The sequence below is a fragment of the Anopheles ziemanni genome, chromosome 3 (assembly GCF_943734765.1).
Source record: "Anopheles ziemanni chromosome 3, idAnoZiCoDA_A2_x.2, whole genome shotgun sequence".
NCBI lineage: Eukaryota > Metazoa > Arthropoda > Insecta > Diptera > Culicidae > Anopheles > Anopheles ziemanni.
Window position 1 is genome coordinate 509,135 of NC_080706.1, and position 25,049 is coordinate 534,183.

Below are 25,049 nucleotides of genomic sequence, written 5' to 3' on the forward strand. Positions count from 1 at the left end.
TCTAGTGTTGGCAAAATCGGAATTCGGAAGATCCGAAGAATCGACCTCCAGGCGGATTCTAAAGGATTGAGTCCCATTTGAAGGATTCGAGTTAGATTTGATTTGTTTGGGATTTGAATAAATTTGATTTGATCGGTGCCCGGTTTTGATTCGATTCTGACTTGATTTGATTGAGACTTGATCCGAATCTATTTGAATTTGATGTGACTTGATTCAGATACGAGATGAGTCGAAAAAGTCACATAACGAGACGATGTAAAGCCAAAGTGAATGATATCAGTTTACTCAAATCGAACGATTGAGTTTTTCGTCCGATTTCACTTACGACTATTGAGAATTTCTTTAGACAGAATTGAACATTATAATCGCTGTACCCGGTATTCCATACTTACTATGAAAATCGTTTCATCACGGTAGTAGATTTTCATGATCAACAGAACTACTTACTATGGAAACTTATAAATTAGGATTTAAATCAATCATTCAGTAGTGAGATTCAACTCAGGCACTGCTCAGTACGCACATCACTAGTGACACGCCTGTTTGATGGCTTGGGATTCGAGAGCGTAGTAGGGATTCGATTTATCCACCGCTAAAACGAACCTGAAAGCGCAGCTTGAAATCAAAAGCTTTAAAATCCTTTGTCAGAACTTTAAAAAAGTGGCTGAAGCTACTTTGTTAGTTACTTTTTACTAAATGCCACAAAATTCGTAGAAGTGTCGATAATCGGGGCCGACCTTTTTTTCATAAGTCGCGAAAGACACTAAACATTTTCTCATTAACCTTAAACAACTTAACCTACCTTGGTATTTTTCCATATAAAACGTCAAAATGTTCTAAGTGTCGCTCCCGTGTTTTGATATCCTGTTTTTCCGCAGGAAAACCTAACAAAAAAGAGAAAACATGCAGGAAAAACCAATCATCGCCAAAGCAGTCGAAATAAAGTAGCATAAGTGATATCATATATTGGAAATCGAACGAAAGTCATACCGAATCGCATGTATTTTGCGACAATCTTTCAAGTTTGTAAAATGCTTTATCAATTGTGTTGGTTTCTTGCGACATGCTGCACTTTCCTGGTCAACGCCTTGTGGTTATGTTGTAACTTTGCATCAGTCGGCATTCCATGGTTGATGCTTTTTTTCGTTCTGCTATGCATTGCATCTAAATTCGTGAAGCTGAGGTCCCCTGAAGATGAGCTTATTATGTCAATGTTATCTAAAAATAAAACGGCACAAGGAAGCGAACCGCTGTACTGGCCGATCATGAGTCGGGGTGGTGCTTTCGATGCTCCAGATAATTCGCTGGCTGCCATCAACCAGTGTCTCGCACATCAATATCGGAATATTCTGCTGGACCTTAGCGTTACCAGTGATGGGAAAGCTATTATTTTTCACAAATCCACACTCGAAAGAGCTGACATAAATGAGCCAGTGAGCCGACTGCATTCCAGTTTCTTCGATAACTTCAGCATTACCGAACATCATCCACTGGGGTAAGAAACTAGTAGAGGAATTCTCGTTTCAGTATAAAAAGACATCATTTTTACAGGGCCCTTTTTCAGTGCGAGATGGTTGTGACGTTCGAGAAACTGTTGAAATTACTTGAAACCACTGATTTCACAGTTTTCCTCTTGGCTTCCGAAGTAAGCACCAACTTGCTGGACATCGTTTGTGAAGCGGTGAAGAATTCTCCAATATTCACTAAACGAGTCATATTTTGTTGTTCTTCAGCGTCGACCATTTATCGAGTAGGTTTAATTTTTCCCCCAAGACGATTATGACCGCGAGACTAGATTACACCGTGCCATACCAAAAAACTGGTACGGTCAAGTTTCAAAAACCGATTTTGGTATGGTGCGCTGCAACCCGGAAGTGTTGGGTTGCATTTGGTATGGTACGCTGTTATATGGTCCCGCGGTTAGACTCAGTGTGAAGCAAGTGTAACGATAAAATGTGTTCCTTTTTTTATTTCGCAGCTACGTCGCGAGTACCCGAAGCTGGTGTGTGCACTATGGATGGCAAAATTTGGATGTGTTAAAATGCCTCGCTTTCTCAATACCTCTGCTATATTACTATCAATCATCGGTGCCATTTATCGCAATTTAATTGTACCAGTCGTTGGTATTAGCTTTGTCTTTCTTCACAAGGATGAGTTTAATGCGTGAGTATATAATATGTGTTAACAATATAACAAGGGTGCTAAATCATTTTTTATATGTTTCAGACAAATCGCTACACTATGGAATAATGTTGGTGTTCGGCCTATCGTGTATACAATAAATTCACCGAACGAAAAGCGTTATTTTCAACAGATAACGAAAACGCTCTATGTCACGGATTCACTCCGCTCTGAACCTCAACTTATATTCAAATCGTACCGAAAATAGTTTTTCTAGTAATTTTTGTAACAGAATAACAATAATTTGAGATTTTAAGTTAAGTAAAGCACACATATAGTAGCTCACTGTTCTTTAAAGTGTGCAAACAAACCGCATACTTATCTAGTCCGCGAAAGATTGGTGTAATACGAATAATGTATTTTTTTTTGTATAAGGTATGTTTTTGAAAACTGAAACGTTAGTACATATAAAATCGGTATAGCCAATGCCTAGTACTGTCATAGTAAGCAGCAGTATTTACATGTCTAACATTTTACGACATCTTCGACTTGATCATTGACTCAACGTCGTGTTGATAACGTGCCATCCGGGTTCCTGAAAGCTATAATCCTTGAAGGAACAGTTTTCGTTCGACTACCCTACGTAAGGAACTACTGCTCCGTATATTAGGAAAGAACACGATAAAAATAGTTTGGAACTGCCCATCATCCTATAATTTTTATGAGTTATTGGTACCAAAGCTAAAGAAGTGCAGGACCGAAGGCTTGGCATATTTGCACTAGCCCTTTACTGTTTTATTTATTATTATCTTTGAGAGAATAATGGCAACATTAAGTATTACCAGTTTCCAAACCGGCATCACCAATTTCCTGAACGCATGTATATCGTCTAGATTCAATAGCAACTTTTTTAAAACGTGTGTATTTTAAATCCTTTGCTTAACATAAAATGATTTTTGTTTTGTATCAAAATATAATCGACTTCGTAAAATAAAGCGACAATTATGGCGCTGTCGTCCAAAATCTTGGGGTTAAGGTATTTTTTGCGTGTTCTAGACAACCTTGGGGTTTGTCAAATTTGCACAGTTGGTACGAAATGGAACTAGATTCACGAAAATGTATAAAGAGATGGGTCATCTGTTCAAACGCCACATTCTAAGCGTGTCCGTTACGAGTGCGTGCCGCAAAAGTGTACCGCAATGACGCGACAGTTTTTATTCGTTGTATTATCGATAGGTTTTATATGGGTCAGCATAGTAGGAGCACTAGAATCAACACCCCTTCCAAGTGGTCGCATTGTAGGCGGAAGTAATGTCGACATAAGCAAATATCCGTATCAACTTTCCCTTTTGAACGATGGTTATCATTATTGCGGAGCATCGGTCGTTGCTTCTCAATGGGCATTAACTGCTGGACACTGCTGTAACGGATTCGACGTGCTATCGGTAAGATTTTTTATTAGGACCCTCCCAAAATTGTGTGCATGTATGGAGAATATTATCATTGCTCGATTTTTTCTCTTTCCTAGTTGTCTATACGAGGCGGAAGTTCTACAAATAACCAAGGTGGTGTGGTTTTCACCGTTGAAAAACTGGTTCTACATCCATCGTTTAATTCAAATAATTTAAACTATGATGTATGCATGATCCAAATCAAAGAAACATTTCTTGGTCATCCCAATATTGCAATCATTCCATTAAGCAACAGTGACAGCATCCCCAGCAACGAACTGGGAACGGTTTCCGGCTGGGGAGCAACGCAGTCGGATGGGAACAGTGTCTTGCAATTACGTGCTACTAAAGTTAAAATTTTTACTGACAAGTCTTGTACTGCAGCAACTCGTAATTATGTATCCTTAACGAACAGGTAAGCTAACTATTGCGCCTTGCATAAATGGATTGGGTTTTAATTGGTGCTATTTATGGATTTTTTTTCGACCAGCATGTTTTGTGCCGGAAATGTAGGAAGCTCCATATGTGTGGGAGACAGTGGCGGCCCATTGGTGTTTGAGCAGCAGCAAATTGGAGTCGTGTCTTTTATCGTTCTCGAGTGTGGAGGTGTTGCCCCGGCAGTTTACACGCGTATTGCAAACAGAACAGTGAGGGATTTCATCCTACAGCAAATAAATAGCTCTAAAATGATTAAAACTACTCCCAAAATAAAAGGATAAAATTTTAGACATCGAAATGAAGGTGATAACCGGCAGGCCCCAAAACGAGGTAGACGAGTAATCAACGTCTGGTAGACGTATCATTAAGAAAAATAAAGCAAATTTAATCTGCATTTCATCCTTCCTCTGATAAGCTGTACCAACCGCACTTTGCGATTTGTTATGACGTTATGGGATGAAATTGTTTCCGACTGCGGGAGGTTGCTTTCGTACTGGAGTAGGAAGTAAGCTGCCGCCAGAAGCTGGGGGTTTTTGATGGCGGTGGTTGGTGTGTTACCCTCAATCGTTTCATGACGTGCTGATTTGCAGAGATTCGTCCAGTCGCGGGCCGGTCTCCAACAGGCCGAAAGATAAACGGTCGCATCGCGTATCTTATGTTTGCTGAATCTCGGGAAAGATAAAGATGATTTTTGAGACTATCATATAAACGGCTTTACTTTGTGCAGCTTCTTCCATTGAGTGTTGAAGATTTGGGATATGCATGAGAAAAGGATGAGTTGTGTAGTGTCTCAATAAAAGAAGGAACAACAATTACATTAAACATGCGTCTGTTGTTTCTATTGGCTCTTGTTATTGGTGGTGTAGCCTGTGCAACTATCGGTAATTGGTTTAAAATTGAACGATACAAAATAAAATAAAATATCGCAGTGCATCTTTTCAACTATTTCGTCGAAAATTGTTTGCAGATCAACATTATTATTATTCACGACAACCGGCGTTATTTCGCTTGTTGATGAAGTATGGTCTATGGCCAACAAACCGAATGATGAACTTCGAACGACCAGCAGTGGATTTAACGGCCCCCACGCCATTCATTTACGGCGGAGAGTCCGCATCAATCGAAAGCTACCCATATCAGCTCTCGCTTCGCCTCGAGGGAACACACATTTGTGGTGCCTCGGTCATAGCCGCACAGTGGGCCTTAACTGCCGCTCATTGCTTAGATCAGGAAATATACCCGACTGGTGTAAGCAGGATACTTATTTTTGTGATCATCAAGTGCATTGTGAAACTGTGATTGAAATTCTTTTTCGAATTTTCCTTGACAGATTACGTTACGTGGAGGCACACCACATCGTCTGGCCGGCGGGTATATTTTTCACACTGATCAATACTTTCTCCACCCAAAGTTTGACGGAAAAACTCTGGATTACGATGTAGCCGTGGTGCACGTAAAGGAAAGCTTCTTAATTGATCCAATTCAAGCAGTTTTTATGGCGGACACCAATACCATATACCCCATTCCGTCGGCCGCAACAGTAACTGGCTGGGGATTGTCCGAAGAAGGTTTTTCGCCGGTAATTCTCCAATCGCTTCAAGTTTATATTCAACCTTCTGCACTGTGCATGACGGCGTGGATTGATCAACCTACGGATCGGTAAGACACACTTTGTGCGAGGAATGTATGTATAGAAAACTAGTCTTGTGCTTGTTTTGCTTTCAGTATGCTTTGTGCCAGTGGTGGAGCTATTGGCAAGGAAGTATGTTACGGCGATAGTGGAGGACCACTTGTGCTGAATGGGGTTCAAATAGGGATAGTTTCTTGGGGTTCTCCTTCAACATGTGCCATCAACGAACCGGCAATATATACGTCCCTAACAAATGACGAGGTGCGCGCATTTATTAAGATAACTACTGGGATCTGAAAAGTGACGGCGTCAGCATTTCCCACAATAAATCCATGGATTGGATGGAAGAATTTAACTCATACTAGTTTTGCTTCCACGACCTGTACCAGCTAAAAAATATGAAATATACTAACTGTCATTTATTAGTTAACTTCTTTCCCATTAAATAAGATAATGTTGATAGCCATTGGACTCTATGAAGAAGTTTATTGATGCGCAAGAGGAAATAGATAAGGCCATTTTTCGTTGTAGTTGATAACATAATCAGTTATGTGACATGGAGTGTATGGTCTATGTTTTCGACTTCAATGTTTTGTTTTTATACAAAGTGATAAAAAAATATGTATGGCAGCTAGGCAGGAAGAACTGTGATTGTAGCTAGCAGTCGGGTAGACAAGATAACGACAAGTGTGCTTCCTCTATGGTCTTTCATTTACACCCCCGAGTATTGCTGTATAAAGTTGCGTATATTTGGATGTGCGGTGCTCGCGAAAATAGCTGGTAAATTACCGGTGCAATCTGATGTACCCCAAGAGGAAACACCCATCTGGTATCCGTTTATGACCAGTGGACCACCGCTATCTCCGTTGCACGTGTCGCGACCGGATTGACTAGCACACAGCATGCTGAGAATTGAATAATGTTACAAGTTTATGTTAAATAGTGACCAAATTATGCTTAAATTGTATCGGAACTTACTCTTCGGTTATCCAGTCAGATGGCCAGTGTGTGCGACATTCTTCGTTGCTAATCAACGGAAGGCTTACCCACTGCAGTTGTATCGGTAGAGAGTTAGGAACGCTTTGCAGACCCCATCCGGTAGCGTTGGCCATGGTTCCTGGAGCGAATCCGCTAGTTGCTGGCGGTAGCACTACGGCGGTTATAAACTGACCGACAAAATCTGCTCCTGCTAGTAAAACACTAACGTCGTATTCCATCGTGTAGTCGCTATATCTAGGATGAGTATGGATTTGCACTACATTGTAGATAGTTCCTCCGAATAAACGATTTTCGCTTCCAGCACGCAGCGTCAACTGAGAAACACGAGCAAAGAAACCTTTAAATTTGTCACATTTTTAGATCCTGCTCCAATTCGACGTGCGTACCGTGTTGAGATCTGGCTGTGGGTAAGTACAATGTGCGGCTGAAAGCGCCCATCTCAAAGCAATAACCGATGCCCCGCAGGCATGCACATTACTGCGACGTAATGATAATTGATAGGGAAATTCTTCGATACGAGCATCTCTTCCACCAACAATCTTGGCACTCTTGAAGTTATCCGAAATAAACGAAGGTATCTGTACAGAATATCCAGGTAGACGGCTATTGTACTTAAGCCAAATATTTAAATCTGAACACAAAACCAATGTTGTCGGGAGTAGAAGGAAATAAATTAGCTGAATACAAGACGCCATTATCGGATGCTTTTCTCAGCGAAGCACAATCTCGACTATGGGACGTCTCGAACTCAAACCACGTCGAGATTCACCCATCTGACCGTTATTAAATTTACAGAGATTAGATACGACAAGAAAGAATGACCCAATGGAACCTGTAGATGAATAAGTGATTCAATATTTGTTGTATTGGGATTGGCAGTGGCCGCTGATACTGATCGCTACTAAAAATGATGCTGGTCAACATGTCATCACAGTAAACAAAGTTTGAACATTGTTTGGTTATGCTTCACGTGTTCTTAAATCGCTTAACCAGGTCATAACATCGCAATGATATCTTAAACTCCGGTATGCTGCGAGATGAAGCTGCGAACTCCGGCGTTACCGACGTTGGCGTAAACTCCTGGCAGGTTTCCACCGCACTGCACAGCACCCCACGAGACGATACCGAACTGGGCACCTCCAGTGACCAACGGGCCACCGCTATCACCGTTGCAAGAGTCGCGACCTGGAGCACCAGCGCAAACCATGCTGCAAAAATAGGAGATGTCAAATTGGTTATTACCGGGAAACATAACGGGAAAGATAAAATGATGGCATATAAAAGGTACTCACGTGGCAGTAATACGTCCAGCACCCCAAGCAGAGCTGCAGGTAGCCTGGGCAACGACCGGAATGTTAACGGCACGCAGATCAACCGGGAGAGCTCCTCCGGGAGCGGTAAGACCCCAACCAGAGACGACGCTGTTCGTACCGGCAGCGAAGTTGGTTCCACTGGCGACCAGGCGGATCGGGGAGATGTTTGCTCCGACGAACGAGGTGGTGATACGGATGACACACACATCGTTGTTCAGGTTAGCGCTGCTGTACTGCGGGTGGTTGATGATCTGTGCAGCCTGGAAGATTACACCTCCAGCGGTACGGCTGGCACTGCCACCACGGAAAGAGATCTAAAAACAAAATGGAAGCTTTACTACCAACCGACAACCACGGAATAGAAAGAAGAAAAAAAAGAGAAAAAGAGCCTACAGAGTTGACGTTGGGCATGGGGAAGGTGCAGTGAGCAGCGGACAGAGCCCAGTTGCCGGAGATGACAGAAGCACCGCAAATGTGCGCTCCGTTCGAACGAAGCGACAGCTGGTACGGGAACTGGCTGATCGGTACAACCGAACCACCGACGATGCGGCCATTGTAATCGGCTTGGTTTCCTCCATCGACGCGGACCTGCTTGGACAGCCAGATGTCCTCCTCGACACCGGCTAGAGCGCCGGCCACAAACAGCGACAGGAGGAAGAAGGCCTTCATGGTTAACTCGACTGGGAACCGAAACGAATATTCTACCCTGGCTACGGCCAGTAGCTTTTATACAAACCACCTTATCAAATTCGGAAACGTGTCGACCATGTTAGACACAAAATCTAATGTTCAGCAGCGAATTAATCAATGGGCGATAACGTAGAAATCAATAAATTCGGGTAATTCCAGGTTTCAGTCTGAAGAAAGGAAGATAAAATTGGTTAAAAGGTGCAACTTCAGAAGCACGCTGCTGCCGTTATCGTCTATGCCAGTATTAACCAAGCGTTGATTACAATTTTTTGGAAAATCTCACCTCGTCATGGATTTATGATAGGGCCATTTTTAAACGCGCATGGTTCCAATAAGCGATAAGCAACAAAAAAACCAACAGAGTTTATCGCCGGGAATAAACTTCTTAACTTACAGCTTACGGTCTTATTTATTTTTTGTCGTAGCACTAGTAGAATGCAGGAAAATAAAAAATAGGTTTTTACCATATACAAAGTGGTCATGTTCAGGTAGTTCAGATACTGGCTTACAAAGTACATTATCACAGATTTAATCTGTTCTGTTGTGTAGGCCATCAGCACCAATCACATTTCTTGTAATGGTCGATAGTTCGGTTCTTATCTAGTAGCGTCGATAATGTTTGTTCTGAGTTCAACATACTGGGTACTTGGGTGTCTGTTTTATTTGCTCAATGGTGCAGTGTACGAGTGCGAGTTGTGATTAGCTTCCCTTTTTCGCTTATTTTCTGCTGCAAACTTTATCCAGACGAAAAATAAAAACATGAAACTTTTTCGTACCGTCGTCTACAGATGAGTTGATGCGCGTCATTTCAAAAAATTTGCTAATGTAGCATAAGCTACCAGCAATATTACCTTAATAATCCACGAAACATTCGTACCACGTAATGCAGAAAAACATTTGTCCATGCGCTACACGTATTTACTCAGCTGGTTTGAGGCTGGTCTGCTATGTTTGTTTTTTTTTTGTTTTAACCGAAGTCTGGCTTGAGACCCTTGCGTCTGAATCAGAGAATGATAGGAGATCAGTTAGATCCGACCGAGACTGAAAGTAGGTAAGATGAGGGTGGCGTTACTGTCCTTCGGTTTATTGTGCCTGCTAAAGTGTTCGGTAGGACAATCGCAAAACTTTTTTGATTTCTTCTTCGATATTGAGAACAAGCGTCAAAATGGGCGTATCGTCGGTGGTGCAGCTGTGACGATTGCCAAGTACCCGTACATTGTGTCCATACGGCGCAATACGGTTCATATCTGTGCTGGTTCTGTCATTTCGACCTATTATGCTGTAACATGCGCACATTGTACGTACACAATGTCTATACCTCAAGTAAGTATATTTCTTGTGTGGATCTGCTGCGTGTACCACCGGGGTCTAATACGCAGTTCATCTCTATCCTCGTATATCCCCAGGTGACCATTTACGGTGGATCTACTAGTAGGAACACGGGTGGAAAGCAGTTTAAGGTTACTGAAATCGTCGTCCATCCGAACTTTGATACAGATACTATTGATAACGACATATCAGTGTTGCGAGTGTCAACTCCATTCGTTCCTAACACCAATATTGCCCCGGTGTCGCTGGTCGCAGCAGACTATAGCTACCCCAATGGAGCTATCGCATACGTGGCAGGATGGGGCCGAATAACTATAGGCAATTCTCCATCTTCCTTATCCGCTTCGCTAAGGGCCGTGAACATACCGTTCGTTGATGACGTATCGTGCCAAAACCTGTGGTCGAACAAAGATCTCACCGATTCGTACGTGTTTTAATTTGACTTGAGCCAGGCTGGTTTGTAATCAATGAATTTCCACGCATTTTTTTATCTTACTTTCAGGATGGTATGTGCCGGCATAAAAGGGCGTGACGCATGCATTGGTGATAGTGGTGGTCCGCTGGTGGTGGCTAGTCCTACCAATGCCAATGTAAACCTCTTGGCTGGTATTGTTTCCTGGGGTTCGAGTGCGTGTGGCAGCGAATATCCTGGAGTATATACTAAGATAAATGCCCCGGCCATCCGAAGCTTTTTGGCTGCTTATGTATGATTAAACCGTTAATTAGTGCGATGGGAAAACATTTAACTGAAATAAACGTTGTCGATATGCATTTTGTGTTCGCAACAAAATGTTTGTCGATACATTTTGCATACGCGTATTACAGGTCAGATGGTAATCAATTAAATAGATTTTGTTATAAAGGGTTTCTAATCAACTGCTCAATGTGTCAGCGAAGTTTATCGAATTGGCAAAAAATTAACCAGACGGCAAATATTGTAAAAATTAATAATTAAATATATAGTTGTTTTTAAATACTAGGACAGATAACACGAAAATAGTTCGAGAATATCTTTTGCTGTTTCACCATGTGTGCGCTTTTCTGTTGAACTATTTAGTAGTTTGTACTTCCACAAATTTACCAGCTAGTCTTATTTTTGAAAATTTATATTCTGTGCAATTAAGATTTTAAATCTGCCCGCAAATTATGCAAAGACCTAGGACTTTTCATTTGTTCATTAATTCGCTGCAGAATTGTTTGTAATTTTTAATTGAATTAGTGCTACCTAATATTTTTCGAACACGATCTTTATTATTTAATCCATTTGTTCGTGTTTCGTTTCTGGTTCGTTATTTGACAGCAAATAAATTTGAGCCTGAAACTGATTTTGAATATTTGCAACTATATTATCTGATGATGAGACGGTGAGGTTAAAAGCATTTGTTCAGCATGTTGTTGGAGCTATCTGCCACGTAATATGAATTCAACGAAAAAAACGAAGCTGATTCAGTTTACCGAAAAGAGTAACTTTCACTTAAATTATCATACAAATACTTTCAAATCAAATTATCAGTGTACCATATATTAGTATAAAGAAGGATAAAACAATGAAAAATTATCCCCTGTCGACATTAAGTGTTCCAAATTTAATTGATTTAATCTACTTTAACATGTAGCTAAAGTTGAATATGTTACACTTGCACTCTTGATGTTATTAGGAATTTGAGAAAAAGTAAAGTTTATTCAATTTCATACAACATTTGATAAAAGTTCAACCATCTTGGTACGTGTTTTCTGATTTAATTTTATGAAACGCTATCAACTTATATTTAAAATATATATTTTCTGTACCAAACAATGGAGTTAAATTAAAGAAGAGTTATTGCTAAATGTTCTATTTTCGAACATAACGCCCTGTTTGTCGCAACGTAACGAATGGTTCAATAGGCGTTTACACAACTGTTTTGGACAATCGAGAGTGTCAGGTGTTTTTTTGGTCGTTATTGCACTCGTACACGCACAACCGACTATCCAGTTCACTGCCATCGGCTCTACTAAACACATAATATGGTTCTTTTAATAATTCTACTATTATGCGTAAGTAGTGCTTTAGCGGACTCTATCGAAGCCGAAGCATGGCGGGCTATGCAAGTACGCAGGCCCATGACAAGTGGGGCACTAGTGTCCGGTCGCATAACAGGAGGAAGTGATGCGAACTACGCAGATTTTCCGTACCAACTTTCGTTGCGCAAGTATAACAACCACATATGCGGTGCAGCAGTAGTAAAGGATCAGCTCGCTGTAACTGCAGCGCATTGTGTCGCAGATGCTGATATCGATTCGGTATGGTGTCACTTTGGGCGTATGGTGTGTATTGATTGGATTTCAGTTACTGATTCAAAGATTTGTTTGTGTTTCAGTTTACCCTGACTGGTGGAAGCTCCAATCGTTCGGAAGGCGTTACGTATTATGTAGAAAACATCATTATACACCCGATGTTTAATCGAAATATTTATAGCTATGATATCGCATTGATCCGAGTTAATGAATCATTCCTCGAAAATGAGGATATGGCCCCAATTGCTTTGCAAAGCAGTCCAATTTCTTTTTCAACATTCAATCCAGTATATTGCACAATCTCTGGATGGGGACAAATGAACAACGATACACAGGAGCTACCGGAAATATTAAAAGCTGTAAAAATTCCATTGGTTAACTATACAGATTGTCGCCGCAAATGGAGTCCATATACGGTTACAACAGCGTAAGTAATACAGTTATCGTTGTACGCAAAAATTCTTACTTTCTACACATTTTTAGCATGGCCTGTGCCGGAGAGCTTCGGCGGGATTCTTGCAACGGCGATAGCGGAGGCCCTCTGGTGTGCAATAATCGACTTTACGGCATCGTATCGTGGGGCGATCGGTATTGTGGAAGCACATATCCAGGGGTGTACACTAACATTTCAGCAAAGGACGTGTATAACTTCTTGGACCAAAACATTAAATGTCAATAAGTAAAGGGTAAACCAAACTTATTCGTCATGGTGTGCTATCGGGAGGGTAAGAAGAAGCAATGAATATTAAAATGGTGAAATCATAAATGAAATGGAAGAAATTTAATTAATGAGAGCTAATATAAGGCTGTGATGAAACGTGACATTCTACTCTGATTTGATTGCACTAGTTTGCCTACACTGTTTTTTTCTATGGGAACAAGTGATTGTTCATTATCCATTCTTCAATACCAAGTGTAGTTTCGTTCATTATCTCCGCTGGAGTCCAATTTCACGGTTGGATAAATTCTCTGCCAATTTTTATAAACACTTTTGTATGTTTTTACCATCCATTGAGCCAACTGTGATTATGTCTTTAGTTTTTATTCGCAATTCTTTTTAAAGAATCCGAAGTATGTGTTTTTTATCTTCATCCGTCTATTTTGACATATAAATCTGTGTGTCTGTGTTGAGGTTTGGCCGTGGCTCGTATAACCACCGTAGACGTGGCCATCAATCTCAGCTAAGGCCAAACCTTCTTCTATACCAGAGGCCTAGCCCGATCCAGATTAGCCCGAGATTTAGGGCAAGTATTAAAAGCTGGTCGTTTCCCCATTGAAGCAGAAAGTAAAAGCATTATGTTTAAAATGTTATACTCTTATTAGAACGTTTACGTAAGACTTCGCCATGACATGCAGAAATAACACTGTTTTGCTGACGATGAATTTGAACAGCAGTGTTTGGCTAGCACCCAAAACGTGGTATACTTTGTACAGCTCCGCGTTGAACACGTCAGCTGACCTTGGTTCGAAGGATTCATTTTTCTATTACTAAAGATATTTTCTCCTGAATATCGATTAAAAGTAGTCAAATAAATTTAGCTCTGCATTAAATACTCATAAACAAAAGGTAACATTTTATGGTTTATTATCGACGAGCTAAAACGTTAGCTAATAATGTTCGTAGTTGTTACACGCCAGTGTATTTGTTAATGAAGGAACGGATCTTAGGATTGCCGATAAAGGTGTAGATGCCGGGAAGAGGGCTACCGCATTCCGAATTACCCCACGAGACAAGGCCGATTTGGGTTCCATTTTGAACGAGCGGACCACCACTGTCCCCGTTGCAGGAATCTTTTCCCTGTTGTCCAGCGCAAATAGCTCTGCAATACAGATCGAGTAATTATTCGGTTAAAAATGAAGGACGATAAGGTTCACGAGATTTTTATAAAAACGAGACTTTTTTTAAATACACCACTTACGATGTTGCAATTGTATAGGGTACCCAGACTTCTTTGCAGTTCTTCATTGACGTTATTGGAATAGTGACAGCTCGCAGGGTTGGTGCCAGCGATTTATCGGACGCAAGTAGACCCCATCCAGAAACGGTAGCGTAAGAATTACTTGCTACGACTTGACCGCTGTGCGCTATCGGTATGAGTCCTATGTTAGGATATCCCAAAAATGATGTCGTTACGTGCATAACACAGACATCCTTGTCGTACGTAGTTGCGTCAAATTTTGGGTGGCAAATTACTTCGTCCACTTGAAAAACTGATCCATTAAAGTCATCGTCCCGCTGGTTGGTTCCTCCGAGCAATGTGAGCTGTGTGGAAAAACACACCATTAAATGCTTGTGACATTGGCCAGACTAAGTTCGTTCTACGAACCCGACGGGGGTCGATCGGTGGAGAGTAGCAATGTGCAGCGGTCAGAGCCCACAGCTCGGCGATGGCAGTTGCACCACATATGTGGAAGTTCATATCGCGTAAGGACAACTGAAAGGGATACTTTGAAACATCTACCTCGACGCCGCCAACGATTCTTCCGCTAATCTTAGCCCCCGTTTTTCCAGCCGGTTTCACATGACGTTGTCTTGCCGCCCAGATATCTTGCGCTTCATCGCCGAAAATCTCTACGGCAAGAAACGATACAAGCAAAAACACTCGTAGCATCCTATAAGCACTCTTTAGCGGCAACAACTAAATTGAACAACGTCTACTGAAAGATTGAGGCCTCTCGGAGAGCTAACCTAGTTTGAGTACGAGATGGAACGGCAAGTTGTTGTTTCAGCTGTTTTAATTTTTCATGCGCAAAAACCAGCACTCTTCCTCTCACGTGGCATGAATGCCTTGTACAGGCGACTGGCCCTGTTGAATGGTTTGATATGGAATACTTGAGAAAAAATCCATTTGGAATTGAAACGTGTTACCTTTACCATATTTTAATTTTCAATTCGAAGAAAATTTTACAGTAACGATACATATCTTACAGATCGTCAGGGGTTTACGTGTGGCACTGAAGAAAAATGTATAACGGCAACGATGAATGCATAACGTTGATAAGACGTATCATAAAATGATTCTTCAAATCAAAGTACAATCGGTGATACGCATGCAGGCATGATTTAGGTGTGTGCGTAGCTTCTGGGTTGCGTATTTTAGGAATTAGTTTTTTTTTTAATTATCGTCGATAATTTCCTGTGGCGGCCAAAATGATTATCTAGCTTAGCTTATCGCAGCGATGCGGGAATTTTATGATGTTTCTCTATTTTGCTATAAATTCATCACTGCTTAGACTGGTCAGGTTAGTACGATCTAGCGATCAAAATGAAGCTGTTGGTATTGTTTGCGTTCTGTGTGGTGGCAGTGGTGGCCAACTCCGAGCTGGATGTTTGGCTCCAATACAACCGTCGTATGCCGGGAGAGTTCTACACCAAGGGACTTACGGCTCGTCCACCTTTCCAGGGTCGAATTCTTGGTGGAGTAGACGCAGATATTGCAAACTACCCCTACCAGCTATCCCTTCGCCGAGTCTCGCATAGCTGTGGTGCCTCCGTGATCGCCGCACGGTGGGCGCTGTCTGCTGCCCATTGTACTTTCCCGGTGCCTCCAGTCACTCAAATCACTCTGCAAGGTGGCAGCTCCGATCGTACTCAGGGTGGTGTTGTGTTCCAAGTTGAGGAAATCATTAACCATCCGAACTACGATGACTGGAACCTGATGAACGATGTGTGCGTGCTGCGGACTGCCACTGATCTAACAGGAGTCAACATCGCACCGATCGCTCTGGATCCAGCTAGTGCTGAACATGCTCCAGGATCTCGTGCTGTCCTCAGTGGATGGGGTCTTTCTGTACGTTTTATTGCTTACGTTCTGTTGTAAGAGATTTGGTCTTGACAAACTATTCTTTTCGTCTAAAGTCCAGACAACCTGACGTTCTTCCTGTCATCCTTCAACGTGTGGATATTCCGATTGTTTCCCAAGCCGAGTGTATTAATGGATGGCCTACTGGATGGGTTACTGACGAGTGAGTAGTTGAAAACATTTTATTAGTAGAATAAAAGCTAACCTTCGATTTTTCTTCAATTTCATAGCATGATTTGCGCTAGTGAACCAGGACGCGATGCATGCAATGGTGACAGTGGCGGTCCGCTGGTTGTGGGAGGACAACAGATTGGTATTGTATCTTGGGGAGACGCACTATGCGTTGGAACAAATCCTGGAGTGTACGCGCGTGTTGCATACCCATTGATTCGTAACTTTATCGCCCAGGAGACCGGTGTTTAATGCGATGATTGATATTCCCTGCAAATTAATAAAGTAACAAACGCTAAAAAAGATTCTGCATGAGCTAGAATATTTTGAATGGTGCTACGAAATTCCGAAAGTAGTTATTGTTGAATAGTTTATGCTGAACCGATCAGATGTCGTGAAATAAAATTGTCATCAGCCTATAATATCCCAGGTTATCACGGGACTTTACGAAGTGGAATGTCTCGAATATACCAAATCGGATCGGAACGGATTGTCAAATATTATCAACGTTCAATTGTGACGTAAGAAAGGTGTAATTCTTTGAACTATAGACCCTGGAAGAAAATGTATTTAGTTCTTATAATATGGTGCTAATTCCTTTGCTTTACAAATATCGGAAACTTAAAAATTCGAGGACTCGCATGACCAACAAGGCCGTTACATCAAGAAGAAGGAAGTTCTGAAATAAAACTGCAAGCATGTGATTCAGACTTTATACTTTGTAGATCAAATTTAAGTTTCATTTCTAACATATCTCTGTTATATGAAGAAAGTTGCAGATCACAACATAATATTTGTGACCTGCATGAGAACATGACCAGGAGAGAACTTTTATCTAGAAAAGCTGTTTTTATAGATTCGTCAACAAAGCACTGTGACGGGCAGAACGGAAACGATAAGTCTTGTAACTGTTTTTGCTGAGCGTTAGTTCGCATGCTGATAAGTATTTCGCTGTTTCGAACTCGATTGCATTCTGATAGTGTCAACTAAAGCAATTGGCAGGAGTCACTGCTAACCAGCTACGAAACAATGATTGAGTGGCCATCTCCAGCCAATTTGGTCAGAAGCTTGGGAAAATGCATCGTTCACAATGATGGCCAAAGTACTATAAATAGCATAAACAGTGGCTTGTATGGTCTATAAGAGTGATCGGAGTCCTACAGTGTAGAAATGAAAGTTTTGGTCGTAGTTTGTGTGGTTGCATTTGCAGTTGCCAGTGCAAACGAAGGGAATGCGAGTAAGAGTCGTATGCAACCCGATGCAGCTCGGCTGATCGATGAAAGACAGGAAAAGTCTACGCTTAGTTCGTTGAAGAAAATCGTCGGAGGAGTATCGGTCAGCATTGAACAGTATCCTTATCAATTGTCTCTACGAAACTACGACTATCACATCTGTGGGGCTTCGATCATATCCGACGTATGGGCATTGACTGCCGCCCACTGTCTTTATCCAGATCCGGATCCAAAAACGGTCAGTAAGCTATATCACGGAACTGGATGTATATTAACCTGACCATTAACCTAACATGAAGATATCTCTGCGAGCTGGCACATCCAACCAGTCGAGAGGAGGTCGAATCTACAATGCGTCTCGAATTATCATCCATCCGATGTACAATCCCAGCTGGATGGATAACGACGTGGCCGTTATCCGCGTGAGTGCCCCATTCAGTGGCCCCAACACCGAACAGATCCGTCTGGTTCCACAAGGTTTTGAACCGATCACTGGAATCCGCGCAATCGTCACCGGATGGGGACGCCAGGTAAGGTGAAACCGATCAATTAGATTAGATATGATTCAAGATTCTCATAATTTTTTTTATCATTATAAAGAGTGAAGATTCTACCCAAGTAATGACGTTAGCTGGGGTGGAAATTCCCATCGTCGATAAGGAAGATTGTTCGAGCCAGTGGAACGGAGTCGAAGTGACACCTCAGTAAGTAGTCTACAGCCGACCATACCAAACACGACGATAAGCATATTGAGCAATCACCAATATTTTCGCAGGATGATATGCGCTGGAGAATTGGGTAGAGATTCCTGCAACGGTGATAGTGGCGGTCCCCTCGTTTCCGGAGGACGTCAAATTGGAATCGTTTCATGGGGCTCGACCAAATGCGGTGGACCGTTGGCTGCAATCTATACCCATTTAGGTAATGTGGCAATCCGCACCTTTATCAGCTCAACTACAGGCGTGTGAATGGCACACGCAGCCGGACATCAATGGAGCGACACACGAATGAAGCAAAATAAATATGTCAGCGCATAGAGGTGTGTTTGAATTGGTTCGTTATCTCTGCATTGTTGAAATCGTTGCAATTCATGGTTCGAAAATTGAATTTGGAGGTTAAAGATTGTGTAACAAATGGTATGAAGAGCTTTCAGTCTTGAGCTTGAGCAACGGAAAATGGATTGTATACAAGTAATTTAAAATAAAGCGTCAACGTAAAAGCTTTGTGCATTTTTCATATTATCGGAGTCACATCATACTTATAGTGATTTTTTAAGAGACGACGGTAGCATCCGGTTGCTATTTCTCATTGAATATGTTTGGTATTGCTTACCATATCTGAGCGAACGAAACTCCATTCCTGGTGGCAAGAGGATGTTGTAAAAGTCAGATCAGTTTTATCCAGCACTCAAAAAGTGCTGGACAATGTAAAACTTCTTTAGTTTTTGGGTCAATAGTAGTTCTTGGAATTCATGGGCATTGATAAATGCAACGAACACATTCCCTTTACTATTTTAATCGTGGCTGTTCTAGATATATTTCACGCTGTTTAATGGATAGGGTTATTTGGATTAAAATTGTTCGGTTAACTGACGTGCTAGTTTAATTAACCCTAGGAGAGGCTGACTGAAGACGATGAGGTAAATCATTCATACGGGGTACTGTTATAGTAATAGGGGACACAATTGCATACAACTAAACATTTGATAAATAATTCAATCTGAAGGTATAATCGACCAAAATTGTTTGCTGCTAAATTTATAAACAAACATTAAAACACAAAACGGTAAATGCATCAGGATTCGTAGGTGAGAATTTCCATTTCAAGTCAGTATATATACAGCGAGTATATAGAATTTTAGGTGAGTATAGTCGATTTTCCAGTGAGTCAATACTTGGTTTGTCTACTACTGTTGACTGTGTAAAAAAATCAGGAGCTGGAAAAACGTCTTGCAGCCACCCGAAGCAACCAATCATTTATTTCTTCCGCATATAAGCGAATGTTCTTGGTTGCATATGTACAAAATGGAATTAATGTGTAAAAATGGTAGAAAATTGATCAATTTGAAGATTTTATGCTGCATTGAACAATATGATTCAAAAGGAAAGTATCATTTAGCCGCTCTACTTTACAATCCCGACTGTATCTCATTGACAAAACGTTAGTGATGCCTCTGTATGGTTTCAAAATGGATCTGCTAGCTAGCTTATATGTGTGGTTCGGAATAGTCGCTACTTATTTCGTTCTGGTTGTTAGTTTCCCATTCGAATACTCTTTCACTAGGCCGTCTGTATTGCTATTGGATCGCCAAGAGGCGGGAAGGGAATCCATGTTCTACGGAGGCTAGAGACCTGCAACGAATGTCGTACAACAGTTGTATCGTTGGTTTATGCAATCAGTTCAAGTGCCCACTAGACAGCGAGCAAGCTGCAATTGTATGCCTTGTATAAATGGGAATGTAAGTGATGAAAAGAGATTCCACAAGCAGACGAGAAGATATGTTATGTTACAAAAACTGCTGGTCGCTTTAAAAACAGGCAAAAAATATTTAACTCAAAAAGATTGGGCCTAAAGGAAACGAACGGAAGGAAAACTTTCTGAAGTGGCTTTTGCTTTCACTGCGAATTGGTCTCCGTCAACGTGGGTAGCCACAGGAGAATATCTTGGTTCCGGATTGATGTAGAACGCAAAGCAGACACAGCTCAACGCAATACGCTGTCCGATTTCGGATTCATCCGGAGCGATGAAATTGTACAACAACAAGGGCCCACCGGGTGGCCGGAAATTAGCATCACCCTTCGTATTACAGCTCCACCACGTGGGTCGTGGGTTGGAACAGAGGCAAATAAGGCTGTGCAATTTGATAGCGGATGTTGCTGCTGTATGCTTGTTATGATTTAAGTTGAAAATGCAGATAGCACCTGAATTGTTGCTGTTTTATATTTACAAGGAGTGTCACGGCCGAAATGAAGTGGGCCAGGTACTGCATGCTACCATATTATTTGGATAATATGTTATCTAGCAATTTTGAGCGACTACAATAGAGACAAAACGTTGTAAAAAAACATAAATATCTGAAGTCAATACTACGATATTTTTACTGCATTAATGAAGAAAATAAAATGTTGTGACGTATTTTGAAGGAAAAAATTGACTATTGGTATTCAAATTGGAGATTTATGCCATTATTCGGAAGATTTTGTTGTTTTAGCTGTGATTGGATTTGAGCTGAGTTTACACTATATTAGGATGTAAAGTATTATATGTTTTAAATTTCTTAGATGCTGTGTAGCATGCCTTGGTAACATTCATCGATGTCATAATTTGTAGTGCTTTTCATTTGGAGTCCATTAAGGATGGCAATTCGAATGTGGCAAACAAGTTGTTGAGTGGTTGTTAAGATTTTTAGTGGTGACACTTTCAGTTTATCACACTCTATGTTGTTCATGTCATGGGCGAACGACGACGGGTTGCGCTGTTTTAAAGTTAGCCTCTCCAAACAGCCTTGCCTTTGCTCTATGTGTTTTTTATTCCTCTTTTTCATTTTCCTCTCCCAGAGGCTATTGTTCGGAAAATGTGTGATAGTGTAAGGCTTATGGCATTTTAAGTGGCGATTATATCTTTATCTTTATCCGAGATTTCTGCTGCCGCAGCTGCACACACCAGTGCCCGGTTGAACTATGTTCGGTGCACGGGAGCTCTGTCCCTCGGGTAACGGAGGATATGGGCTGGTCATGTCGGGAGGGATTATTAAATCCAAATACGTACAACCCATTGTGGTGATATTTTGGGCCATTAGAAACGTTTCAAAATTGCTGAATTCATACCGTAGCGTCGGGTGTGTGGATCTTTTCGCTGTCGTTACGATCGGCCCAGGGTTGTCCTCACCTACCCTGTATATTGCTCCTATGTGTGCTGAACTTTAGTCGATGTTAGGAAGGTGGCCGGGAGCTAAATGTGAATGGAAGACAAAATGGATGGACATGATGTTTGGCAAATCGCGCGACGGAAGTCATTGAAAGGCTGTGAATCCAACCGAAGCGGGCGGCCAGTCAGTTTGGTGAGATCCTGGCCCGGTTTACGACCTCTCCATCCCTCGTGCATCTTTCTGCCGCCTTTGATTGGCATCTTCCTACAGCTTCATCATCGTTTGCCGCTGCCAGCTATAATCGGAATGGCTTTTATCCTGCGGTGCACACTTGTACATTTGCACATAAAACACCTGGCTCCACCCGTCCCTTAATGTCGATGGCATCGACAGTTAAGTTAACCGACAGCCTGCGGAGTCTTCGGATAAGCGAACGACACGGATGACCAGGCGCCTCCATTTCGGATGAAGGAATAAAAGGGAACTTTTCGGTCCGAAGGCGAGGAATCGGGTTCGAGGCTGGTTTGATTGTTTTTTGGACCATTCGAATGTGAAGAGAAGATACATTTGGATTTTTGGATCGACATTGACAGTGGGCGTGGGTGGATTAAAGCTGACCAGTATGGGATGAGACGGAGTGTTGACATCAACTTGGTGAAATATTCGGAACAGTTTCTGTTGTTCGGCTGACCAGGATGCGTACTAGTTAGTTTGTTACGAAGCTGATGTTGTTATGGGTTTAAGCGCAGTGGCGTTTGTTTTTTGCTGAGCGAGAAGCGAGTTAAATTGTTTATTGGGTGGTGAATTTATTTTTCGATCCAAAAATCTCTTTTTACGATTCCGTACGGCTAGTTTATGGGAACGATCATTGCTACTTGGGAGTTGAAAAGTTAGCAGTTTTCATTCAGCACCCGATCAGAAGCGTTTCAAGCAAGCAAGTTATAGTTAAGTGGATGTGTTTTCAGCTCGATGTTTGATGCCTTTGGCATGTCCAGAGGAGAGAGTTTGACCCCGTAGATGTATCAGTGATGGTTTAGTATCGTGCTATCGATAGGGATGTAGCCAGATTCGAAAGTCCACGACAGCACAAATATCACACCCTGCTGTGACGGACGGACGTTGTATGCGGACTGGGAACATGAGGTTGGCATATTTTTCGAGGGTAAAGCATCGATAAATTCACACCTTACGTGCAGAAGAGAAATGGGTAATGTGCGAATGTGCGTCAACAAGGATGCAAAGTGTGATGGAATAAAAATGTAAACATGTTTACTCATCGCAAACGCTGTAAACTCGCATGATAGGATGTAATGCGATTTGGAGATGTAAAACATGCATGACGATGATGGATTAGTTTGCTTGGATCAAACTGAAAAATCACTCGGAACACATCCGCTAATTCGGGCTGGACCTAGAGGGTATGAAAAGAACAAACTTTCTGTTACCATCGCTGACCATGCCAGCTTTCGAAGCATGCATTTTGATTTCAGCATGAGAGATAAATTGTCAGCGTATGGCTGAGCTTTTGTGTATCTGATTTCAGTGTTTGTAAGGAAATCCTTTTACATTTACAAATAGACAGCGTTATTGATGATGGCGTGTATAAACTCTAGCTTTAATTACAAATTGTGTCATGGAAATATGTCAAACTAACCAAAGGCGTTATACTAGAATGGGGTGTATTGAACCTTGTTTTGCAGCATATGGTTATTGAAACTGGCAAATCAATTCCCATTGCTAGCAAAACAAAGTTTTCGAGCATACTTTCTATTACATATTTATTAACTTTTACATTGTTCGTATCGAGGTCGGATCGGGATGGTAATACATAACATTGAATCCCTGTTACTCATTTCAACTAATGCTAAACATCGTACGGACTCTATTCGAACGTGCCAGCATGCTTCTCTTTTTGAAACCAGTTACATGATACGAAGGCAAATTTTTCATTGCATTCATGTTTTGCCAACTTTGTTCCTGCGAGTTACATTCAAGTTATTCCGTAAGTGGTGCAGATTTGTTTTCAATTTTTTGTGATTCTAGGCATATTAGTTCATTTGTATTAAAATGTGTTACTTATATTTTTGAGGATCTTGTTTTGGCAAATTTACAACAGGGTGAAACAAGGGAAAACAGGGTGGGAGGGCACCTCCCCCACCCTCCCCTCGTTGTCAATGTTGGGCTTCGGTATCAGTGAAATAAAATATGGATGGAGAAATAACAATTGGTTGTTCAGTTGTCGTTTGCACGAGTTCTGATATGTAACAGAATTCAATTAAAACCCAATTCAAAATCATACCATAAGGTACCATGGGATTTGAATTTAGGGGAAAATATCGAAGGGGATTTTTAAAAATGTTCCGTCAGCTGTTGGTGAGCTTTTGTCCCCTCGTTCATGGGGACAAGTTATCGAAAGTCTAGAAGAAAACTTGTTCGACAATAGGTATTGACGTTACATGCAACTGAAGCGGTGAGATACCATTTCCTGGAACTGTTTCCCCTATTTTACTAGAGGGAAAAGAGAAAGATCCAGCTGACAATTTTTGTTGTCAGAAAAATAATCAAAACTTCAGCTTGTTTAATAATCCAACATGTGTCCAACGTTTCAATGTCAATGCTGTCTGCGATTTCTGCTAGACAGGCATACCGTTAAAAATGTATCACTGATGGTATGCACTATGTTTCCACTTTTGAAATTTGTGAATTTGTAGAATGATCTTTTGATTATGTAACTAAAGTGCACATAGAACTCACTTGATAATTAGCTCATATCATAGTTAAGTTGCGTAAGTCTTTTTTAAATTTAGTATATTTTTTAAAGAAAGTTCAAATTTTTCGTTTCATATGAGAGGTAAATTAAAAATATGTTGGCTTTATAGTTTGATCCTTTGAACACTGCCTGGTTTGCATTCAATACTTCCTGCTTCGCTGAGCAAATTCGCATGTGCTCCATTTGCAAGTATTCAACCCAATAAGGTAATAAAAGACAGCCTTGCAAATCGGTTTTGCAGGAATACTGAAAACCGCACGATAGGAAAATAAATTTTCATAACGGGTCCGACTTCGTGTCTTCAATTAGATTGAGGCGTTTCTTCGATTCTTTTGAAGAGAGGAGACTTTGGTCAGGATTACGGCGATAGGTTTGCGTGTATGCATTCGAGTGTAGTTTAGGCTCTGGGTGCGAATGAGAAATGATAACCGTTTGATAAATGGTTTCTAATTAAAAGCATGCATGTAGGCTCCCACGCGGTGTTTTCTCTGGTAAGGCGGGTAGCCGCCATCCTTATCGATGGTCTAGGGCCGATAAATTTAGCTTCTGATTGCTGAAATGGATTTTAATGCTATTATTGCCTCCTTCAAATGGCACCCGAACGACTGCTGCAGCAGGCCATTATTTCGTTACGCAATTGAATATATGTTCTCTAATTCTTTCTTTGATTGGCTGGAACGGCTTGCTCAGCATGCAATCTTTGATGGCCCGTGGGCAATCTGGCAGGGAGTGGTTTGGGGAAAGTGTTATTAAATTACCTAGCACTACCGGCCCATCAAGATCCGGTGTTGGTGCTGGTAGTCTCGAGAAACTAGTTCCCATCTCAACGGCATAACCGGAGTCACGGAATGTAGGGAGCGCCCCGATGAAGGATGATGTTGTGCTTGTGTGCAGCGAGCTCGAATAAACATGGAACACACAGGTTAATACGTTTATTGCGTCGTTAATGAGGATAAC

The 25,049-nt window shown here is 41.4% G+C and overlaps 9 protein-coding genes across 9 annotated transcripts; 6 read left to right on the forward strand and 3 right to left on the reverse strand.

The window, feature by feature from the left end:
- The first annotated feature begins 859 nt into the window (after positions 1-859).
- Positions 860-2,780, forward strand: LOC131287459 (glycerophosphodiester phosphodiesterase 1). Its single transcript, XM_058316507.1, has 4 exons — positions 860-1,495; positions 1,552-1,750; positions 1,979-2,163; positions 2,227-2,780. The coding sequence occupies exons 1-4, from the start codon at positions 999-1,001 to the stop codon at positions 2,387-2,389; spliced, it is 1,044 nt and encodes a 347-aa protein (XP_058172490.1). The 5' UTR covers positions 860-998; the 3' UTR covers positions 2,390-2,780.
- A 2,053-nt stretch (positions 2,781-4,833) lies between these two features.
- On the forward strand, positions 4,834-5,937 carry LOC131286523 (chymotrypsin-1-like). Its single transcript, XM_058315485.1, has 4 exons — positions 4,834-4,891; positions 4,978-5,258; positions 5,341-5,669; positions 5,736-5,937. The coding sequence occupies exons 1-4, from the start codon at positions 4,834-4,836 to the stop codon at positions 5,935-5,937; spliced, it is 870 nt and encodes a 289-aa protein (XP_058171468.1).
- A 415-nt stretch (positions 5,938-6,352) lies between these two features.
- On the reverse strand, positions 6,353-7,412 carry LOC131288950 (trypsin-7-like). The gene is made up of 4 exons (XM_058318131.1): positions 7,409-7,412; positions 7,026-7,270; positions 6,619-6,953; positions 6,353-6,545 (listed from the first exon to the last, which is right to left on the reverse strand). The coding sequence occupies exons 1-4, from the start codon at positions 7,410-7,412 to the stop codon at positions 6,353-6,355; spliced, it is 777 nt and encodes a 258-aa protein (XP_058174114.1).
- Positions 7,413-7,654: 242 nt separating this feature from the next.
- On the reverse strand, positions 7,655-8,621 carry LOC131286528 (trypsin alpha-3-like). The gene is made up of 3 exons (XM_058315490.1): positions 8,346-8,621; positions 7,932-8,266; positions 7,655-7,847 (listed from the first exon to the last, which is right to left on the reverse strand). The coding sequence occupies exons 1-3, from the start codon at positions 8,619-8,621 to the stop codon at positions 7,655-7,657; spliced, it is 804 nt and encodes a 267-aa protein (XP_058171473.1).
- Positions 8,622-9,698: 1,077 nt separating this feature from the next.
- Positions 9,699-10,681, forward strand: LOC131286525 (trypsin delta-like). Its single transcript, XM_058315487.1, has 3 exons — positions 9,699-9,965; positions 10,049-10,395; positions 10,474-10,681. Exons 1-3 carry the CDS (start codon positions 9,699-9,701, stop codon positions 10,679-10,681), a joined length of 822 nt encoding a protein of 273 aa, XP_058171470.1.
- Positions 10,682-12,074: 1,393 nt separating this feature from the next.
- LOC131288953 (trypsin 3A1-like) lies at positions 12,075-12,927 on the forward strand. Its single transcript, XM_058318137.1, has 3 exons — positions 12,075-12,254; positions 12,332-12,675; positions 12,732-12,927. Exons 1-3 carry the CDS (start codon positions 12,075-12,077, stop codon positions 12,925-12,927), a joined length of 720 nt encoding a protein of 239 aa, XP_058174120.1.
- A 948-nt stretch (positions 12,928-13,875) lies between these two features.
- Positions 13,876-14,860, reverse strand: LOC131288955 (trypsin 3A1-like). The gene is made up of 3 exons (XM_058318139.1): positions 14,576-14,860; positions 14,168-14,511; positions 13,876-14,068 (listed from the first exon to the last, which is right to left on the reverse strand). Exons 1-3 carry the CDS (start codon positions 14,858-14,860, stop codon positions 13,876-13,878), a joined length of 822 nt encoding a protein of 273 aa, XP_058174122.1.
- A 654-nt stretch (positions 14,861-15,514) lies between these two features.
- On the forward strand, positions 15,515-16,474 carry LOC131286524 (trypsin delta-like). The gene is made up of 3 exons (XM_058315486.1): positions 15,515-16,039; positions 16,108-16,214; positions 16,282-16,474. Exons 1-3 carry the CDS (start codon positions 15,515-15,517, stop codon positions 16,472-16,474), a joined length of 825 nt encoding a protein of 274 aa, XP_058171469.1.
- A 918-nt stretch (positions 16,475-17,392) lies between these two features.
- Positions 17,393-18,422, forward strand: LOC131286527 (trypsin alpha-3-like). Its single transcript, XM_058315489.1, has 4 exons — positions 17,393-17,692; positions 17,754-17,984; positions 18,055-18,158; positions 18,230-18,422. The coding sequence occupies exons 1-4, from the start codon at positions 17,393-17,395 to the stop codon at positions 18,420-18,422; spliced, it is 828 nt and encodes a 275-aa protein (XP_058171472.1).
- The last annotated feature ends 6,627 nt before the right edge of the window (positions 18,423-25,049 follow it).